Source organism: Ceratotherium simum, chromosome 1 (genome assembly GCF_057802395.1).
Source record: "Ceratotherium simum simum isolate JZ-2026a chromosome 1, ASM5780239v1, whole genome shotgun sequence".
NCBI classification, from domain to species: domain Eukaryota; kingdom Metazoa; phylum Chordata; class Mammalia; order Perissodactyla; family Rhinocerotidae; genus Ceratotherium; species Ceratotherium simum.
Genome location: NC_141900.1, coordinates 23,150,988 through 23,171,398, shown reverse-complemented (window position 1 = coordinate 23,171,398; position 20,411 = coordinate 23,150,988). Strand labels below are relative to the sequence as shown.

The 20,411-nt window shown below is 38.5% G+C and overlaps 1 protein-coding gene across 1 annotated transcript in view; it reads left to right on the top strand.

Moving 5' to 3' along the window:
• MAGI2 (membrane associated guanylate kinase, WW and PDZ domain containing 2) overlaps window positions 1-20,411 on the top strand; it is a 978,709-nt gene that overhangs the window by 865,444 nt on the left and 92,854 nt on the right. Inside the window, exons 16-19 of the mRNA XM_087434019.1 lie at window positions 2,437-2,622; window positions 4,539-4,713; window positions 9,543-9,762; window positions 10,212-10,355. Of these exons, the coding sequence (XP_087290145.1) occupies window positions 2,437-2,622; window positions 4,539-4,713; window positions 9,543-9,762; window positions 10,212-10,355 (725 nt within the window). The remainder of the gene's footprint in view (window positions 1-2,436; window positions 2,623-4,538; window positions 4,714-9,542; window positions 9,763-10,211; window positions 10,356-20,411) is intronic.

Here is a 20,411-nt window from a genome sequence, read left to right as displayed (position 1 = left end):
TCCCTCAAAACACATCTCTCTTTCCCAAATGAAGCTGTTTTCCTGTGTTGATTCTTAGGGGATATTACTCTGTAGAAAGCAAAGCGTTTCTTGAGTTTGAGCAGTATTACAAGTTTAGCCCATGTAGAAAGAATTCAAGCTGGTACCTACATACAAGCACACATACACATCAATAGTGATATTAGAAACATTAAAAAGGTAATAGTAATGAAAACAGTGAAAGAAAAGTTAATATGTTTAGATCGATTCTTACATGCCAGGCACTGTTCTAGTCACCTTACATATGATAACATTTAATTCTCAGAACCATCCTGTGAGGTCAATGATATTATTATCTCAATTTTACTGGTGAAAAACAGAAACTCAGAGAGGTAAGGTAACTTTCCAAAGATCACAGGATGGATAACAGTATATACGTTATGGCCAGGGAGACCATGTCATTTATTGACCGTTCCTGGACACTGGTGAACCTGAGAGGAGGCAAAAACAGAAAAGAAGGTTCACTCTAATTATGGTTCAAGACCATACTCTTTGCAATGCCCCTATTATTTTATAAAATAAGTAAATGAATGAGTTATTACATTTCTTATTATATTCCTACTTGAGAAATATATTGTCCTAAGACTCTAAGATGATCATCAGCATGCTTTAAGTGTCCTTAATTAAAGCCATTAGCACCTGTAGTACATAAAAATGTGTTTGAGCTTCCAACATGATGAGTTTCACTTCAGAGACACAGGCTTAGCCAATATTTTCATATGGTATCTATAACCTTTCACAAGAGAAATATGATCTAGGTGCTGGTTCATTAGCTCACTGATTGTCCTTCCTTACCGTGATTATGAGCTGATGTTCTGCCTTTCACTGTAACTCATACGCAAGATTGAGAGTTCAAGGAACAGATATCCCTGGAGCACAATGAGTGGTGGAGTGTGTCTTTGACTTTATGCAGATTAAATCAGTACCTGACCTCCATAGGGAGAGCAACAAGTCATTGACAGGTGATTTCCTGGCCCAGGTTCCCTGTCTTGAAGGGAGAAAGGAAAGGGGACAGGTTTCTAGATCATAAGCTCCTTGAGGGAGTTTACAGGACACTGTATTATTGATGTCTGACCCCAGAAATAGTTAACCTGATAGGCACTTAAACACATACATTGAATAGAAGTCAACCTGCTAGAAAATCTATATCCCCACACACTTGGCTCTCCTCACACATATAAATAAATACTTTAAAAAGAAATTTTCATTGTTTTAAAGAGTCATATGCCAAACTTCATCAATTCTAATACACATTTTCCAAATTTCAATATTCAAAAATTAAAGAGCATCTTACAGTCAATGGAGTGTCATTGTTTAATTGGCAGAGTTTTTTTTCTTTCTTGTGGTATATAAAATAAAGGTGTGTCTGTGCATCAGTGACATCTTAGATTTGGTGAAATACATTATGTATCAGATATTAGCAAGATCTCAGCACCACTTAATGCATTAAATCAGAAAGAAGAGGTAAGATCTGAAAACTGCATCAACCTTTACTTTAATTTTTTTTGTTTATTGCGGTAACGTCGGTTTATAACATTGTAAAAATTTCAGGTGTACATCATTGTACTTCTATTTCTGCATGGACTACATCATGTTCACCACCAAAATACTAATTACAACCCATCACCACACACATGTACCGAATTATCCCTTTCACCCTCCTCCCTCCCCCCTTCCCCTCTGGTAACCACCAATCCAATCTCTGTCCCTATGTGTTTATTGTTGTTATTATCTACTACTTAATGAAGGAAATCATACGGTATTTGACTGCATCAACCTTTAAACTAACACTTAGTAGATGAATGGGAAGTTGATCATAACGTCTTCACCAGCTGGCTACTGCCCATATTAATATATATTTCTTTCCTTTCCTGTTTTCTCCTCTTAGTAAAATAGAGAAGAGGGTAAATTAAATTCCTGGCACTTACTGTGTCTGTCTGAAACCGTGTATTATTGCCTCTAGAGTAGGAGCTCTTTGGGCACAGTGTTCTGTCTGTGGTTCTCAAATTTTTGTATATATTGGAATCTCTCAAGGAGTTTCTTAAACATCCATGGTCCTCACCTCCTGCCTGAACATTCTGATTCACAAGGTCTGGGATAAAGCCCAAAGAGCTGTATATTTAATCCTAGGGCGATTATGATGCACCCCAATGTTTGAGAACCCCTGGTCCATGTGTTTAGAATTGGCCTGTCACTGCAGACTTGAAGTTAGAAACTCTGGTCTCAGTAGTATGCACAGGACCACATCTGATAGGAATGATTGTGATTTCAAAGGCAAATATACCTACGAAAGAAGGAATTCTGATACTGCATTGTTTCCTGTGGGGCTGGGACTCAAAGCTAGAACATGTATTGGTAATGCCCCTGACACCTGTTTCTGTTTGGGATTTTTTTCAGCTGTGCCCCATAAAATTGGACGCATCATTGATGGGAGTCCTGCAGATCGCTGTGCAAAACTAAAAGTGGGAGACCGGATCTTAGCAGTGAACGGCCAGTCTATCATCAATATGCCGCACGCAGACATCGTGAAGCTCATTAAGGACGCAGGTCTTAGTGTCACCCTTCGCATCATTCCTCAGGAGGGTGAGTGCCTGAGCCGGGGTCGTGGAGTCCACTTGGTGCCATCAGTGTGGTGTCAGAGTGTCAGAAGTTGACTGTTACTTCCACTTTTGTAAAAATTCACACTCTCTTGCAACCCATATCTTGTTTACTCAGTACCAATTTCATTCCCAGATCGAGCTATGTGACATCATAGATAAATAGTATGAATCCCAAGACACTGGGTTATTCAGTCATTCCCTATGGTCCTGGAACTACCGTTCTTATGGTTATATTAAACCAGAACCCATTCAACAGAGATGATAGAGTTACAAATCTGAAGGAAAAAAAAAAAACAATGTATTCATGTTAACGGTTAAGCTCTGGAGGATTCTTCAAAGTCGGATTGATTTTGAAAAGCTTGAGGAAGTTTTGTGGTATAAAGAGAGCTCATTTAGAAAATGTTGCATCTGATACGAATTTTAAGTTCCCACTTAGCCTTTTGAGTTTCTCTGTACAAGGACGCCCCCCTGAGGCTTGAAGAGTGGTAAGCATCACAACTCACAGCTGTGCCTTAAGGGGCCATGGAGTTCTGAGTACCAGTTCACCATAAATTCACCATTTCCAGACGTAGTGGGTTCATTACTAGTTTGTAGCTGCTGACTTATTAATGATATTCGAGAATTCAGTCCCTGGAGCTCACTGGTGAGTGGACCATGGTGTCCCACATGGTGAATGATGGGCTCATTCACCTTGGTCCCCTTGGTTTTACTTAGTCTCCTGATTCCATCTTGGTACTATCTAACAATGAGGCACCAATCGACCACCTGACTTCAAATATAAAACAAAGGTTCTCAACTGAGGTGCTTCTGTGCCCCCCTGGGGACATTTGGCAATGTCTGGAGACATTTTTGATTGTCATGGTTGGGGTGGGGATGCTACTGTCATCTGAGGGGTAGAGGGCAAGAATTCTGCTAAACATCCTACAATGCACAGAACAACCCCTCACAGCAAAGAATGATCTGGCCCAAATTAACAGTGCTGAGGCTGAGAAACCCTGATACAAGTGGAAAAGGAATTTAGAAATTTGGGCTGTGAGAAAAGAAAGCAGAACAGTGGTTTATAAGGGAATGCTAATAGATCACCTCCCTTTTGTCACCCAACCAAAAGAAAAGAAAATGACCATTTTTTTAACCTGTTATCTACAGACACCATTATGTATAAAATATTCAATGGAAATTAACTCTAAGCAGGGTTGCTCACAAAAAATCTGACTTGTGTCTCCGTTCTCCCAGTCTTCAACATGTCTGTCCTGCTCGTACTCCAACATAGAGAGACAATATCTGTTGAAAATTCTATGCTATTACAAAAAAGGCCAAGACTCAGTTTTAACAAAGAACAACTTTATGAACCTTCTTCTGTCCAATGTTTTTTCCTCTTTCTAGAGAACCATGGAGTACAGGGGGTTATTAGGCAATGAGACTAACAAGGAACTGGAGAAAAGATTGTAAAAAGCGTTTACTTTTATTATGGTTAGTTTCTTATGCAAAGTTTGGCATACTGGTAAGACTTCTCGTCATAACCAAAAAGTAGTGACTAAAATGTTTTCTCTCAGTAAGCAATACTGGAAAAATAGAATATGTTTTAGAGCTTATGCCTTTGAATTATTGTTTCATAGTTTTAACAGATTTTTCTTTATTGTAATCTTTTCTTCTGACAACATGACAAGAGAATCTGTTCATAACCTTGTTCAACAACCCTTATAATTAACAAAAGAATTCTAATTCTGGGGGTGGTACTGGAATTTGAGAAGTTTAAGCTGCTGTCTTAAAGCCTAACAGAAGGAAATAACCAAAGCCTTGAGTCATCTGCAGAGGCAAAGAGTTACCACATCTGGCCACCTTCTGCCCTTCATCAAATGCCAATCTGTCTGCATTTGCCACTTTGGTTCCCCATTACAGAGCTCAGCAGCCCAGCCTCAGCACCCAGCTCAGAGAAGCAGAGCCCCATGGCCCAGCAGCACAGCCCCTTGGCCCAGCAGAGTCCTCTGGCCCAGCCAAGCCCTGCCGCCCCCAACAGTCCTGTCACCCAACCAGCTCCTCCTCAGCCACTTCAGTTGCAAGGACATGAAAACAGGTAAAGTTTCCGTGGGCTTTTCTGATTCTGAGAGGTGAGGGGGTCTGGGAGAGGGAGAGTTTGGGACAGGACAGGACACAGGCAGGCCAGAGATTTTCATAAAGTAAAAATTTCATGTGCACCTATGTGTGATTTGGAGATTGTGTGTATGTTATAAAGGTGGTTTTATCAGCAAACACAAGTGTCTGTCCTTCACAATAAGAGAACCTTTCCTGAAGAAATGATGAGCGATTGCAGATGAGTAGGGCTTAACTAGCTAAAGAGCACAATAAAGGGACTCCAGCCAGAGTGAAGAACCTTCCCAAAGGCCCTTTGGCAGGAGGGAGCATGTAAGCACTAAGGAGGGAAATAACGCCACGTAATGGGGGTAAAGAGGAGGGAGCATGGTTTGAGATGAAGCCAGTGAGGGTGGTAGGGCCCGCCCTACAAGGTCTCATAGGCATGTTAAAGATTTTGGCCCTACAAGATCTCGTAGGCATGTTAAAGATTTTGATCTTAAGTGTAGTGAGAAGTCATTGGAGGGCTTTAAGCTGAGGATTGACATCATTGGATTTGCTTTTCAAGATCTCTCAGTTGACCCCACAGAGAACAGACTGGAAACTGATCAGGGTGAATGCAGGTTAAGCAGTTAGAGGTGGCTGCCAGTGACCATTGAGCCATGAAGGTAATGGCTTGAAAATAACAATGGTGTGGAGAAGGGGAAACGTTGAAGGATTTGAAAACATTGATAAATTTTAGCATTTTTACTGCATTTCACTTTATATCCTCCCACCCAAAATCTAATGAGGTTCTTTCATTCCACGTCATGAACTAATGTAAGTAAGGTACTTTGAACTTCAGAAAAAAAAGGATGCCTTATAAAAATAACATTGTCTTCTCATTGTGACTTGTGTGTAATGGGGAGCCTGGGTTAGGTTGAGCCATTAGAGAAAGGTATGAAGACATGTTCCTATGTTGTTTTCTCCCTTTCGAAGGAGAAAAACAGAAGAGCCCATGGGAACATCTCTGAATACAAAATCCTCACCGGTCTTTTCCATGATTCTAATGTTTTCTGAACATCTGCTTCCCATCTCCTGCCTCCCATGTTGGTAAGATGAAGTGACACCCAGTTTTTGAGTCCCAGAACTCTCTAGGTTCATCACTCACACTGTAGCGAAGCAAATATTTTCCCTCTGCCACAGGTGTTATTTCCATAAAGCCCTGTTCTGTTCTGATATCCCTCATTTGCTTTCATAGAAAAGTAAATGTCTGTTGTCCTCAGCTGTTTATGGTTTTAATATATTCCAGGGAAGAAAAAAGACTAAGCCTCATAAAGCAAATGATACAGAGGTAAGAATCTGACAATCCATAAGAGGAGTAAGTCCTGGGTTTCCTCAATAATAAGCCCCAGATGTGTTCTCTTTCACCGCGTGTTGTTTCGACAGATTGCACCAGCTTTCCCCAGGATTCATTTTAGCCTCAGGAGGGAGGATCTGAGGGCTCCAGCAGTCCCCGAGCCAGCTTCAGACTCTTTCTTGCCTCTGCCACTGTTGATTAAACTTCCAGCCACAATTCCATCTTCACCTTTCCAGAGTCAGACTCCCCTTGAGATGGGCTCTTGCTTTTAGCCTTGGGGTGGGTAATCTCACCCCTGGTGTGCAATAGTTCAGTGGAGAGAATAACAGTTGGCGAGGCTACTATTCTGTCCCCATCTGCTACTAGCTCATGACTGGGACTCAGCCCCATTACAGAAACAATGGTTTTTGGATATTTTTTTGCCTGACTACAGAATAAAATATTTCCTACCTCTGGGATTAACAGATTGACCTGATCCAAATTTTTATAAATCATCAACAAATTTGCCTAGAGTTCTTGGGTATTTTTGCTTCAGTAATATTAAAAGCCTAGAAAGGGCCCACTCCAGTTCTAGGACCCTATCCTGGCACTGGGCTTTCCTGGCTTAACTCTTCACTTGTTACTGGGTGGCTCATTTGCGTATGAATGAAGAGATTCAATGATCTCACAGATACCAGAACCATTTTCCTAGCTACATTTAAAGATGGTTATGGTATCAGAGAGAAAACTCTTTGCCTTTTCCTAGGCTAGAGATGTCTCCAAGATAGCTTGTATGCCAAGCACACAGTATGAATTTTTTATTAGTTCATTTGTACAGGAAGTGCCCACCTACATGTTAAATTAAGCCAGCACCCGTGTTAAAGTGGTATAAAATAAAATGCCAATCTGCTTGCAAATTTTTATTTTTTGAGTTAGAATGAGTGACTGCTTTATCCTGTCTTCTTTACTCTTCGATTGGCTTCCAACTGATGCCCTGCACACCTCTACCCATTTCTCTGTCCCTTAACATCCTCTTGGTGTGAGCTCGGGAAACACAAAATAATTTTAATATGGACATAAACAAAACACTATTCAGGGAGAAGCATTTATTGAAAACAACAAAAGAGCCATTGTGTAGTATATTCCAAAAGTAAATATAAGTAGCAGGGTTTACCTTCCCCAGCAAGGGCAATTGATATTCGACTGCATTTTAAATAGCAAGATCAGTGCAAGAGCATTGGAAATTGACTTCTTTCACAGTCTTTGAACCCTAGATACTTGAGGCTGGAAGGAATTCTTGAAAGGCCCACACAAGGTGAAAACCCACCATAAGATCCCCTACCACATGGGCAGCGTTTCTTGGTTCTTGAACTTGTTCATACTATAAAATTCTGCTAGAAATTACCATTAGTGATCTAGTTTTATCACCTCTAAAGTCACTTTAATAATGGAATTAATAGCTATGCACAGTTATACTGATGACCTTCTTTCATAAGTAAAGGAGCTTTAAAGAGGCTAATAATCCTTTAATAATCTCGAGTTTTCCTTAAAGTGTTTCACAAATTCAAAGCAACGTAATTTTTGCCCTAGTCAGTGTATCATTCGCTTAAAAGTTAGCAACACTCATAAAAAATTAAGTATATTTTTCTTATTGAAGAACTCTTCCATGTGCAGCTGGTAAAATCCTGACACCTGGCACTGGCGTAGAATGAGGTCTGGGTGCTGGAAGGTAGGTTTAGATGACAGCTGTTGCAAGTTTTAACCGTTCCTGTTTCTAAGCTTTTGTGTCATCTTTAGGAAGACTCTGCCATTTCACCGTCTTTTTCTGTATCTCGTGACACATCTGCTTAGAAACGGAGCACGTGATGGATATTTCATATCCATATCACACGCATAATGAAAATAAAGTGACTGTGCTAGAACTTAAAACAATGTAACATCTAAACCAGCAAGCAAGCTATTTCTAGAAAGGAACTGACACATACCAAGTGTCACTCAGTTCAATTCCTTTTGTTTAATTCATTCATTTGCATAGTTAAGCATCTCAACGCATATTTTAAATAATCCTGTCCTCTGGCATGCACACTCTCAGTGAGTGAGTGGACCACTTGGTGAGGTACAAAGCAAAGCCTAAATTATGCACCTCACGAAAGGAATGTGTCACTTCCGCAGGTTAAGTAACAAATGGGACCTACTCAAAGCATTGATTAAAATAACTACATTACTAACCTCCTTCCAAAAACCCCAACTAAATACATCTACTGCCGTCCACTTTCAGTGTGACCTTACCAAACATTAGATTATGCTAATGGCAATTGTTCAGGTGAGTGATTTTTTAAAATATTTAATACTAATCAGCATCAGTGAGACCATAAGCCAGTAAAGAAAAAACCTAGTCTCAAAGGTAAAAATTCTACTGATTTTGAACCATTTTCCTGACACATGTGAGTTTTTCCTTGGTACTAAATATTTTCTCAATTCCTCAAACCTTCCATATTAATTTTAGATAAAATTATTATTATATAGAATGTATATTTTTAATCTTCCTATATCCCTGGGTAGCTCATTAGAGACTATTGCTGTGCCAGTAGGCAATGAACTACAGAATTAAGTGGCTTTTATACTATGATGATAATTTTTCAGCTTACCTTCCTAATGATCCCCTAATGGTAGGTACTGGCTATTTTAATCCCTTTTTGGAGCTGGGAATTTCCTCAGTTGAGAGCAGTTTGGATTCACAAAAGAGCACTAAACAACTCGTTCCAGTCTCTGTATTTATTTTGTTAGTAACTGATATCTAGAAATAAGAAAGAGACAAATGTTGGACATCATAAACATTTTTGCCTTTCCTTCCGTCTTAAGCCCATGATAGTATCTGACGCTAATCTGATAGCTGTAGTCTAGTATTTAAACTCTACATAATACGTTTCTACTCTTAACAATGACCCAGTGACTTTCTGCTTGATTTGTAGTTGGTGATTATACCTTACTATCACTCCTATAACCTCTGGAATATATTCAAAAAGACCCTACCAGGCAGGTTAAAATAGCCTTTAATTATGATTTTGTGGAGTGTTTAGAAATCATTTCAATCATGTATTCATGAAGTAATGAATGGTGTGTGTGAGAGGTTGAGCGAGTCGGTTTACTGGTGTTGAGACAGACTGATATTTTGGGATGTACAGTTCAGTGTTTAACTCCCTAGATTTGCTGCAATTGTACAGTTTTTAAATAGCCAAAGTCAAAGAGAGGGATATCCATAAGTCCTTTTCCACAAAGTTCTGGTTGAACCATCATTTTTACCTTGATTCGTTAAGGAGCCAAATGAAAAGTATACAATATGGCATTTGTCAAAGATTGAAAAATACTTATCATTTATTTAATCTTTTCATACTCCTGAAAATGCAAAAGGACCACCAAGAAGTGTGGCCCACATATGCCTAGAGATCATGTGATCATTCTAGTCTCCTTAGAATGCTGAGATACCAAAGCAAATCCCATTTCCATTTATTTAGTTACAGGTCAGAAGTAAAAGCGAGGCAAGATGTGAAACCAGACATCCGACAGCCTCCGTTCACGGACTACAGGCAGCCCCCACTGGACTACAGGCAGCCCCCAGGAGGGGACTACCAGCAACCCCCACCCTTGGACTATAGGCAACCTCCCCTGCTGGACTACAGGCAGCACTCCCCTGACACCAGGCAGTACCCTCTGTCAGACTACAGGCAGCCCCAGGTACCTGAAAGACCCCATTAAATTTCATTTTCTAATGAGCAGACCTATAATTCACATACATACACACACACACACACACACACACACATGACTCTGATACATTGATTTATGGTGCTCAACAACAGTGAAAGAGAAAATTCAAAAGAGAGATAATATCCCCCAGGCCTATATGCAATAATTACGTTTGCTAAGTAAACCGATGAATACCAAAGTGAACAAGCTACACAGCAGTTCCTTTAATGACCAAGTGAACTGTGTTCCGATCTGCTCAAACCGTTGGAATTTTGTCTTGCAGTTTGCTATATGGTGAATTCAGATTACTTCTTCTCACAACACGGTGTCTTTTGGAACACATTAACTATGAGAGAGAAGGAGAACAGAGGGACTGACCACAGAAGCTTCTCTGATACTAAACAATTGTTTATTCCGTTTTCTCCCCAACCCCAAAGGATTTTGATTATTTCACTGTGGACATGGAGAAAGGAGCCAAAGGATTTGGATTCAGCATTCGTGGAGGAAGGGAATACAAAATGGATTTGTACGTGTTGAGATTGGCAGAAGATGGGCCAGCAATAAGGAATGGAAGGATGAGGGTAAGAACAGTCTCTTTTTGTAGAATTGCTTAATTCTGAAAGAAAATCCCACGGTGGTGTCAGAGGAGGACTGAAGTGTGCCATTAGGCAAGCAGATTTGATGTAGGTTTTGCCTTCTTTCGATTTTATGATCCAATTTTCTAAAGGTTTGGCCAAATGTTATTTAAGAATTATAATATCTCTCATTTTCCTGCTTACAGACTTCTAATTGACAAATCTCAATATAGTGTGTTATATATATATAGTTTCTCTAAAGAGCCAACTAAAGAAAATGAACAAACTAAAGAAATCTAAGAAATAGCTTAAAATGGAAAGATCGCTCCATAATTTTTTCCATGGTTTGATGATTCAGTTTTCATTTGAGGTTGAGTCTTTTGAAATTTATTTTTAGCTTGATGCTTTTTTTCCCAAGTTTATTAGTCAAATGGTTCTGCGCTTCTTTGGAAATATTTCTTTTGTGTTGACTGGTCTTTTGGCTTTCATATTGGGCAGACAGAAGCAGTAGGAGAAAGGGGGACTAGGTTTTTTGGATACATGTTGTCTTTAAAAATGGTAGTAGTCAGAAATTTTCCAATTTCAGTGTAAGTTGAAGGTGGATTTTTCAATGTAATAGTTACTTTGAGGTATCTGATGGATGCGTAACTGATTCTTCATCTAAAGATACAAAACAAAAAGATAACAATATAGAACATTAGTCAGTCTCTCTCTCTCTCCCTCTGTAAAATGGAAACTAGTAAGCACATAATAAAAGTTAGTTATTATAAATAAAATCTAGAATTCATTCTTGGCCTCCCTCCTTGCTCTTTAAGTTAATACAGAATAGCTGTGGTTCTTGAGTTCTAGAACTCAAGTTCTTGTGCTGAGCCTCACCAACCAATTGCTCCCGGACAACTGAATGAATCTGTTATTCCTACCACCAAGTCCACCATTTCTGTGGTTCTCATTCCCAAGTCAATGAATCATCCACAGTGCAAAAGCAGAAGGAATGTAAATCGTGTCTATTTTTCTCCCTCCCTTCACAATCCTTTGAGAACTGGGAAGTATCCAAGTTGGAATTTGGCCCTGCCCTGATCCAACACCAGCCTTCTCTTACCCCTTCTACGTGTGGTTTTAGGATAGGCCTCTGCACGGCTTCTTGCCTCCTATAAACAGAAAGGCACTTTCTTATGCTATAAAGTCAACTCACAAGTGGTTAAATAAAACAAAATTAATCTTTGCAATGGCAGGTGAAAGCAACACATCATGAAGGCCATGAGTGAAACAACCAGAGCCCTGTGAGAGAGGACAGCTCCACCCCACCCCCAGTGGACTTCAGAGGTGGCTTGTGTAGGTTCCAAACAGTGGCCACATTTTTTAACAAATGGTCTAAATGGCTGCTCGATATATACAGTACTCCCAAGGCATACAAGCCTAAATATAGAAGTACTTCTATGTAAAAAGAATACTCTTTCTTACAGAATTTAAGCCAAAGCAGTAGCTCTCAGTGTGGTCCCTGTCATCAGCATCACCTGGGAAGGTGTTAGAAATGCAGATTCTCAAGCCCCACCACAAACCTACTGAATCAGAAACTCGAGGAGTGGGGCCGCTAGGCTGTGTGTGCGTGTGTGTGGCTCAGGCGTCATTAATCCCCCCACGATCTTCTCTAAGGAGATTTCCATTCTGTTTCAACGGTTTACCTGAGCTCCTTAAATCCATGTAAACACAGATTTAGAATTCTGTAGGCAGGTGCTCAATTTTATGAAAGACGTTTTTTCCTTCTGGCAGGTGATAAAAATGAGTCCTCTACCTGGGTTTCAGGAAATAGTATTTTCACTTCTTGTCAAAGATTATAAAAATAAGTAATATTTCATCATTTTCCATGCCATTTTTATAAAGCAACCTATTCTTTCTGTGTACAAGCTGTCCAAAAGGAATTATTATGGCCAGTTTTAGATAATATGGGTTAGTTTATTTTGGACTACAATATATATATTTCTAACATTTAATTCTCAAAGAAAATGAGCCACTTGAGAGTCATAGAAATTCCATGGATCAGATTTTACTGGTTGATTTTATCTCCAGTCTTTGAAATAAGGCTGAGAACTTGGCAGGGATGGATGGAAGACTTTTTTCTGCTTTTTATGGGTTATCTTTGATATTCCAATGTTGTAAGTTTTTCTAACTCATGGATTCTTAGAGCACTAATAGGGAACTTGTCGAGAGGTGACCACGTCCATGTCAAGGAAAGGGACTACATCATGTAAGTTCGAAGGTGCTCATATTATCTACTGTCAGATAAATATTTTATGTCTGTACAGTTAAAGATCAATAATTGTTCTTGATCATAGCACATAATTAATTCTGATCTTGTTTTCATGTTTATTATCAAATTTAATCATTTAAAGCTAATCTTTTCTACCTTCATTAGTGCTTATCAAAAATTGGTAATAACTTTTAATTCACTGATGTGTTTATTTCAGCAAGGACCAGGATTGAGCAATATTTGCATGACTCAAGAGTTTGATTATTTTAAACTAACGCATAAACTGGATAACATATAGGTTACCAATCTGGAAATTTCACAATAAAATGACTATGTAAATCTTAAATATCTGTGCAGGTGATGCTTATAAGGCAGCTGTTCACTCCGTGGGTATTATAGCTTGGTTTGTAAAGTTCCAAGACTTCTGAGAAAAGTCTGTAAACTAGACATTCACAGGCTATCATTAAAAATAAACTAAAGAAGAAGAGAAGCTAGTGCCAGGTTCTTCCCAGCCTTTGAAACACTTGGGCACATTTCTCCTTGTTAATGGGATTCCTCCATCTTCCGTCTTTTTTTTTTTTTTTTTTTTTTTGAGGAAGATCAGCCCTGAGCTAACATCCATGCTAATCCTCCTCTTTTTGCTGAGGAAGACCAGCTCTGAGCTACCATCCATTGCCAATCCTCTTCCTTTTTTTTTTTTTTTCCCCAAAGCCCCCCAGTAGATAGTTGTACGTCATAGTTGCACATCCTTCTAGTTGCTGTATGTGGGACACGGCCTCAGCATGGCCGGAGAAGCGGTGCCTCGGTGTGTGCCCGGGATCCGAACCCGGGCCGCCAGTAGCGGAGTGCAAGCACTTAACCGACAAGCCACGGGGCTGGCCCCATCTTCAGTCTTAATGCATTGTTTCCTCTACGCCCAAACTAAATACACACATACTTCATGATCAGGTAAGTTTGGAAAACACTGTAAGTTTTTTTTCCTTTTTCACGATCAGAAACAGAAGGAAAAAGTCAAGTAATGATCTGGTAATGGCAGGATATCTTACATTAAATCCAGTACAGTAAAATTGCTCAACTCAAAATTACTACGAAAGAGCTGGTGATTCTGAAAAATCATTTCATATAACAATTAATGAATTACTGTGCCCTTGGGTTAGGGATGTAAATAATACTACTTTTGAACAATTCGTTAATGCACCAGATGTTAGCCTCTGCACCTGAGACTTTTCCTAGGTCTTCTACGTTGGTCTTGGTTGTAGGACAGTGATGGTATGTGCCTGTTTAGTTGTAGGAGACTTTGCTAAGAATACGGAGAGAACCAGGTTTAGTGGGTGTCAGAGGAGGTGGCTAGCACAGGTGTAAGGACATCTTTCTCACACTGCGGATTCTAAGAAATGATGGCACAGATATATATTTTTAAAGCCTGTCCTTAGGCGTCCAAGTGATATCCCAGGTATCCAAGAGAAATGCCGATGATCTTCCCACCCCAGGGGTTCTTTCCTGGATCTGGTGAGAGACAGGTAGACATATCCCAAAAGTGAGGCCCAGGGGAATGATTTCACTCTAGTCTTTCTGGGCACCTGCAGCAGTGAGAATTATCTTAGCAGAGATCTTTGGCAAATTAGACTGGTTTTTTTTGTTTTTTTGTTTTTGTGAGGAAGATCAGCCCTGAGCTAACATCCATGCTAATCCTCCTCCTTTTGCTAAGGAAGACTGGCTCTGAGCTAACATCTATTGCCAATCCTCCTCCTTTTTTCTCCCCAAAGCCCCAGTAGATAGTTGTATGTCATAGTTGCACATCCTTCTAGTTGCTGTATGTGGGATGCGGCCTCAGCATGGCCGGAGAAGCTGTGCGTCGGTGCGCACCCGGGATCCGAACGCGGGCTGCCAGTAGCGGAGCGCACGCTCTTAACCGCTAAGCCACGGGGCTGGCCCCAAATTAGACTGTTTGACTTTCAAATTGATTAAGGAGTATTCTAATGGAATATGGAATTTTTTTTCTTCCTCTGAAAGCATTGTATGTTTTCTCAATTTTTTTGTTAAATAAATACTTTTTTTCCACTTGACGAAACAAGAGTCAGATCAGGCAAGTATCCTGATAAGTACTTATCCTGATAAGGTATCCAGATACAGTCAATGGGTTCCCTCAAAATATGAGAACATACTGACAGCAAACCACAATCAGAAAGTAGTGGGGAAAATAATGGCTCCTTTTTGAGGGTCAGATTTACACACCAAAGTCTAGATATAGGGGAGAGGATTATAAACTCATTTTCAGAAGATCAATTACATGCTTATTTAAAAGAGAAAATCTAGGACCCTGTGTATCAGAAACATATAAGAGTAACTAAATAAACAAATTTAAAGATTTACTAAAAATACGATATTTTGAGCCCTTCTAAATCCTCAGCCCTACTCCAAAAATAAGCAAACCTCCAAAATAAGCAAACATGGTGCATCTACTTTGTTAAACTTAGAAACATCAATTTACTTTGTTGAACCTTGTGCCTATACAATAAGAAAAATGATACCTACTGTATAGAGTTGTTGGGAGGGTTTGAGAAATTTTTCAGGAGGTAGTATTGATTTTTTTATTACAACAATAGAGTGAGGTATTAATTTGTGAGGGACTCACATATTAAGAGAGGGACTTAGATGTTAAGATATGCCATGAAATAGAATTTGAACAAAATAGTGCAGTTAGAATAAATAACAAGAAAAACCATGTGAATGATAATTACATGAAATATTCACTTTATTAAAAAAAGTAGAGAGTAGCAAGTTTTGACTTGAATTACTATATAGTTTTTCAACATCAATTAATATTGATGTATTAAAAGTTAAAGAGACAGGGGCCAGCCCGGTGGCACAGCAGTTAAGTTCTCGTGTTCCGCTTCGGCGGCCCAGGGTTCACAGATTTGAATCCCAGGCACGGACCCATGTACCACTCATCAAGCCATGTGTGGCGGCATCCCATATACAAAATAGAAGAAGATGAGCACAGATCTTAGGTCAGAGCCAATCTTCCTCAGCAAAAAAAAAAGAGGAGGATTGGCAACAGATGTTAGCTCAGAGCCAATCTTCCTCACACACAAAAAAAGTTAAAGAAACAAAACAAAACACAATCTGTAAATGTGGAAAATAACATAAACATTATGCCTGCTTGCTTTTCTTTTTTTTTTTTTTAAGATTTATTAAAATTAACTTATTTTAATAAACAGAATACATACATTTAAAAATAACTGTGCAGTATAGAAATGTACAAAGAAGAGAATAAAAGTCCCCCAAATCCTATACCCAGAGATAAACACTAGTGACATCTCTTGTTATCCTTCCTTCCAGAGTTCGCTGTACACAATTTTACTTTAAAAAATCACAGATATTCCTAAGTAAACTTTTGTTTTTACTCCATCTGAACGCATTTTCTTTCCTTCTTAATTGGTTCTTTTTAAGATCTTTTTTTTTTTTTTTATTGCAGTAACATTGGTTTATAACATTGCAAAAATTTCAGGTGTACATCATTGTACTTCTATTTCTGCATGGACTACATCATGTTCACCACCAAAATACTAATTACAACCCATCACCACACACATGTACCGAATTATCCCTTTCACCCTCCCCTCCCCTTCCCCTCTGGTAACCACCAATCCAATCTCTGTCCCTATGTGTTTGTTTATTGTTGTTATTATCTACTACTTAATGAAGGAAATCATACGGTATTTGGCCTTCTCCCTCTGACTTATTTCACTTTGCATTATACCCTCAATGTCCATCCATGTTGTCACAAATGGCTGGATTTCGTCATTTCTTATGGCTGAGTAGTATTCCATTGTGTATATATACCACAGCTTCTTTATCCATTCGTCCCTTGATGGGCACTTAGGTTGCTTCCAAGTCTTGGCTATTGTGAATAAGGCTGCAATGAACACAGGGGTGCATGTACCTTTGCAAATTGGTGTTTTCAAGTTCTTTGGATAAATACCCAACAGTGGAATAGCTGGATCATATGGTAGTTCTATCCTTGATTTTTTGAGGAATCTCCATACTGTTTTCCATAGTGGCTGCACCAGTTTGCACTCCCACCAGCAGTGTATGAGAGTTCCCTTCTCTCCACATCCTCTCCAACACATGTTGTTTCCTGTCTTGTTAATTATAGCCATTCTGACAGGCGTGAGGTGATATCTCATTGTAGTTTTGATTTGCATTTCCCTGATAGTTAGTGATTTTGAACATCTTTTCATGTGTCTGTTGGCCATCTGTATATCTTCTTTGGAGAAATGTCTGTTCAGGTCTTTTGCCCATTTTTTAATTGGGTTGGTAGTTTTTTTGTTGTTGAGATGCATGAGTTCTTTATATATTTTGGAGATTAAGCCCTTATCAGATGTATGGTTTGCAAATATCTTCTCCCAATTGTTAGGTTGTCTTTTCGTTTTGTTGATGGTTTCCTTTGCTGTGCAGAAGCCTTTTAGTTTGATGTAGTCCCATTTGTTTATTTTTTCTATTGTTTCTCTTGCCCGGTCAGATGTGGTGTTTGAAAAGATGTTGCTAAGACCGATGTCGAAGAGCGTACTGCCTATGTTTTCTTCTAGAACTTTCACAGTTTCAGGTCTTACATTCAAGTCTTTAATCCATTTGGAGTTAATTTTTGTGTATGGTGTAAGGTAAGGATCTACTTTCATTTTTTTGCATATGGCTATCCAGTTTTCCCAACACCATTTGTTGAAGAGACTTTCTTTTCCCCATTGTATGTTCTTGGCTCCTTTGTCAAAGATTAGCTGTCCATAGATGTGTGGGTTTATTTCTGGGCTTTCGATTCTATTCCATTGATCTGTGTGTCTGTTTTTGTGCCAGTACCATGCTGTTTTGGTTACTATAGCTTTGTAGTATATTTTGATATCAGGGAGTGTGATACCTCCAGCTTTGTTCTTTTTCTCAGGATTCCTTTAGCTATTCGGGTCTTTTGTTGTTTCATATGAATTTTAGGATTCTTTGTTCTATTTCTGTGAAAAATGTTGTTGGAACTTTGATAGGGATTGCATTGAATCTATAGATGGCTTTAGGAAGTATGGACATCTTAACTATGTTAATTCTTCCAATCCAAGAGCACGGAATATCTTTCCATTTCTTTGTGTCTTCTTCAATTTCTTTCAGAAATGTTTTATAGTTTTCGTGTACAGATCTTTTACCTCTTTGGTTAAATTTATTCCTAGGTATTTTATTCTTTTTGTTGCAATTGTAAATGGGATGGTATTCTTAATTTCTCTTTCTGCTACTTCATTGTTAGTGTACAGAAATGCAACTGATTTTTGTATGTTGATTTTGTATCCTGCAACTTTACCATATTCGTTTATTACTTCTAAAAGTTTTCTGGTGGATTCTTTAGGGTTTTCTATATATAAAATCATGTCATCTGCAAATAGTGACAGTTTCACTTCTTCCTTTCCAATTTGGATCCCTTTATTTCTTTCTCTTGCCTGATTGCTCTGGCTAGGACTTCCAATACTATGTTAAATAGGAGTGGTGACAGTGGGCATCCTTGTCTGGTTCCTGTTCTTAGAGGGATAGCTTTCAGTTTTTCACCATTGAGGATGATATTAGCTGTGGGTTTCTCATATATGGTCTTTATTATGTTGAGGTACTTTCCTTCTATACCCATTTTATTCAGAGTTTTTATCATAAATGGATGCTGGATCTTGTCAAATGCTTTCTCTGCATCTATTGAGATGATCATGTGATTTTTGTTCTTCATTTTATTAATGTGGTGTATTACGTTGATTGATTTGCGAATGTTAAACCATCCCTGCATCCCTGGAATAAATCCCACTTGATCATGGTGTATAATCTTTTAACGTATTGTTGTATGCGATTTGCTAGTATTTTGTTGAGGATTTTCAGCATCGATGTTCATCAGTGATATTGTCCTGTAATTTTCTTTTTTTTGTGTTGTCCTTGTCTTGTTTTGGTATCAGGGTAATGTCAGATTCGTAGAATGAGTAAGGGAGGTTCCCCCACTCCTCATTTTTTTGGAAGAGTTTGAGAAGGATAGGTATTAAGTCTTCTTTGAATGTTTGGTAGAATTCACCAGGGAAGCCGTCTGGTCCTGGACTTTTATTTTTGGGGAGGTTTTTGATTACTGTTTCAATCTCCTTACTGGTGATTGGTCTATTCAAATTCTCCACTTCTTCTTGATCCAGTTTTGGAAGGTTGTATGATTCTAAGAATTTATCCATTTCTTCCAGATTGTCGAATTGGTTGGCATATAGTTTTTCATAGTATTCTCTTATAATCTTTTGTATTTCTGAGGTGTCTGTTGTAACCTCTCCTCTTTCATTTCTGATTTTACTTATTTGTGCCTTCTCTCTTTTTTCTTGGTGAGTCTAGCTAAAGGTTTGTCTATTTTGTTGATCTTTTCAAAGAACCAGCTCTTGGTTTTATTAATTTTTCTATTGTTTTTTTGGTCTCTATTTCATTTATTTCTGCTCTGATTTTTATTATTTCCCTTCTTCTACTGATTTTGGGCTTTGTTTGTTCTTCTTTTTCCAGTTCCTTTAGGTGCATTTTTAGATTGTTTATTTGAGATTTTTCTTGTTTGTTGAGATAGGCCTGTATCGCTATAAACTTCCCTCTTAGAACCGCTTTTGCTGTATCCCATAAATTCTGGCATGTCGTATTTTCATTTTCGTTTGTCTCCAGGTATTTTTTTATTTCTTCTTTGATTTCTTCGTTAACCCAGTCGTTGTTCAGTAGCATTTTGTTTAATCTCCATGTATTTGTGGCTTTTCTGATTTTCTTCCTATAGTTGATTTCTAGTTTCATACCGTTGTGGTCAGAAAAGATGCTTGGTATTATTTCAATCTTCTTAAATTTATGGAGACTTGTTTTGTGGCCTAATATGTGATCAATCTTGGAGAATGTTCCACGTGCATTTGAAAAGAACGTGTATTCTTCGGTTTTTGGATGGAATGCTCTGTATATATCTACTAGGTCCATCTGTTCTAAGGTGTCGTTTAAGGCCAATGTTTCCTTATTGATCTTCTGTTTGGATGATCTATCTGTTGGTGTAAGTGGAGTGTTAAAGTCCCCTACTATTATTGTGTTACTGTCTATTTCTGTTTTTATGTCTGTTAATAATTGCTTTATATATTTAGGTGCACCTACATTGGGTGCGTAGATATTTACAAGTGTTATATCCTCTTGTTGGATTGTTCCCTTGATCATTATGTAATGCCCTTCTTTGTCTCTTTTTACAGTTTTTGTTTTAAAGTCTATTTTGTCTGATATGAGTACTGCTACCCCAGCTTTCTTTTCATTGCCATTTGCGTGGAGTATCTTTTTCCATCCCTTCACTTTCAGTTTGTGAGTGTCTTTAGGTCTGAAGTGTGTCTCTTGTATGCAGCATATATATGGGTCTTGTTTTTATCCAGTCAGCCACCCTATGCCTTTTAATTGGGGCATTTAGTCCATTGACGTTTAAAGTAGCTATTGATAAGTATGTACTTACTGCCATTTTTTAACTTTTTTATTTTTTTCCTCAGTGTTTAAGTAGTCCTACTCTGTTCCTTACTTCTTCTATACAGAATTGATGGTCACTTTAGTTTGACCTCTGTCTGAAAGCTGTACTCTTTAACTACCCTCCTCCCTCCTTTTATGTTTTTGATATCATATCTAACCTCTTTTTTGTGCATTTGTATCCATTACATTCTAATCATTGAAATAGATAATTTTTCCTATTTGTGGTCTTCTCTTTTCCCCTTAAATCAGTCCCTTTAACATTTCTTGTAACACTGGTTTCTTGGTGACAAACTCCTTTA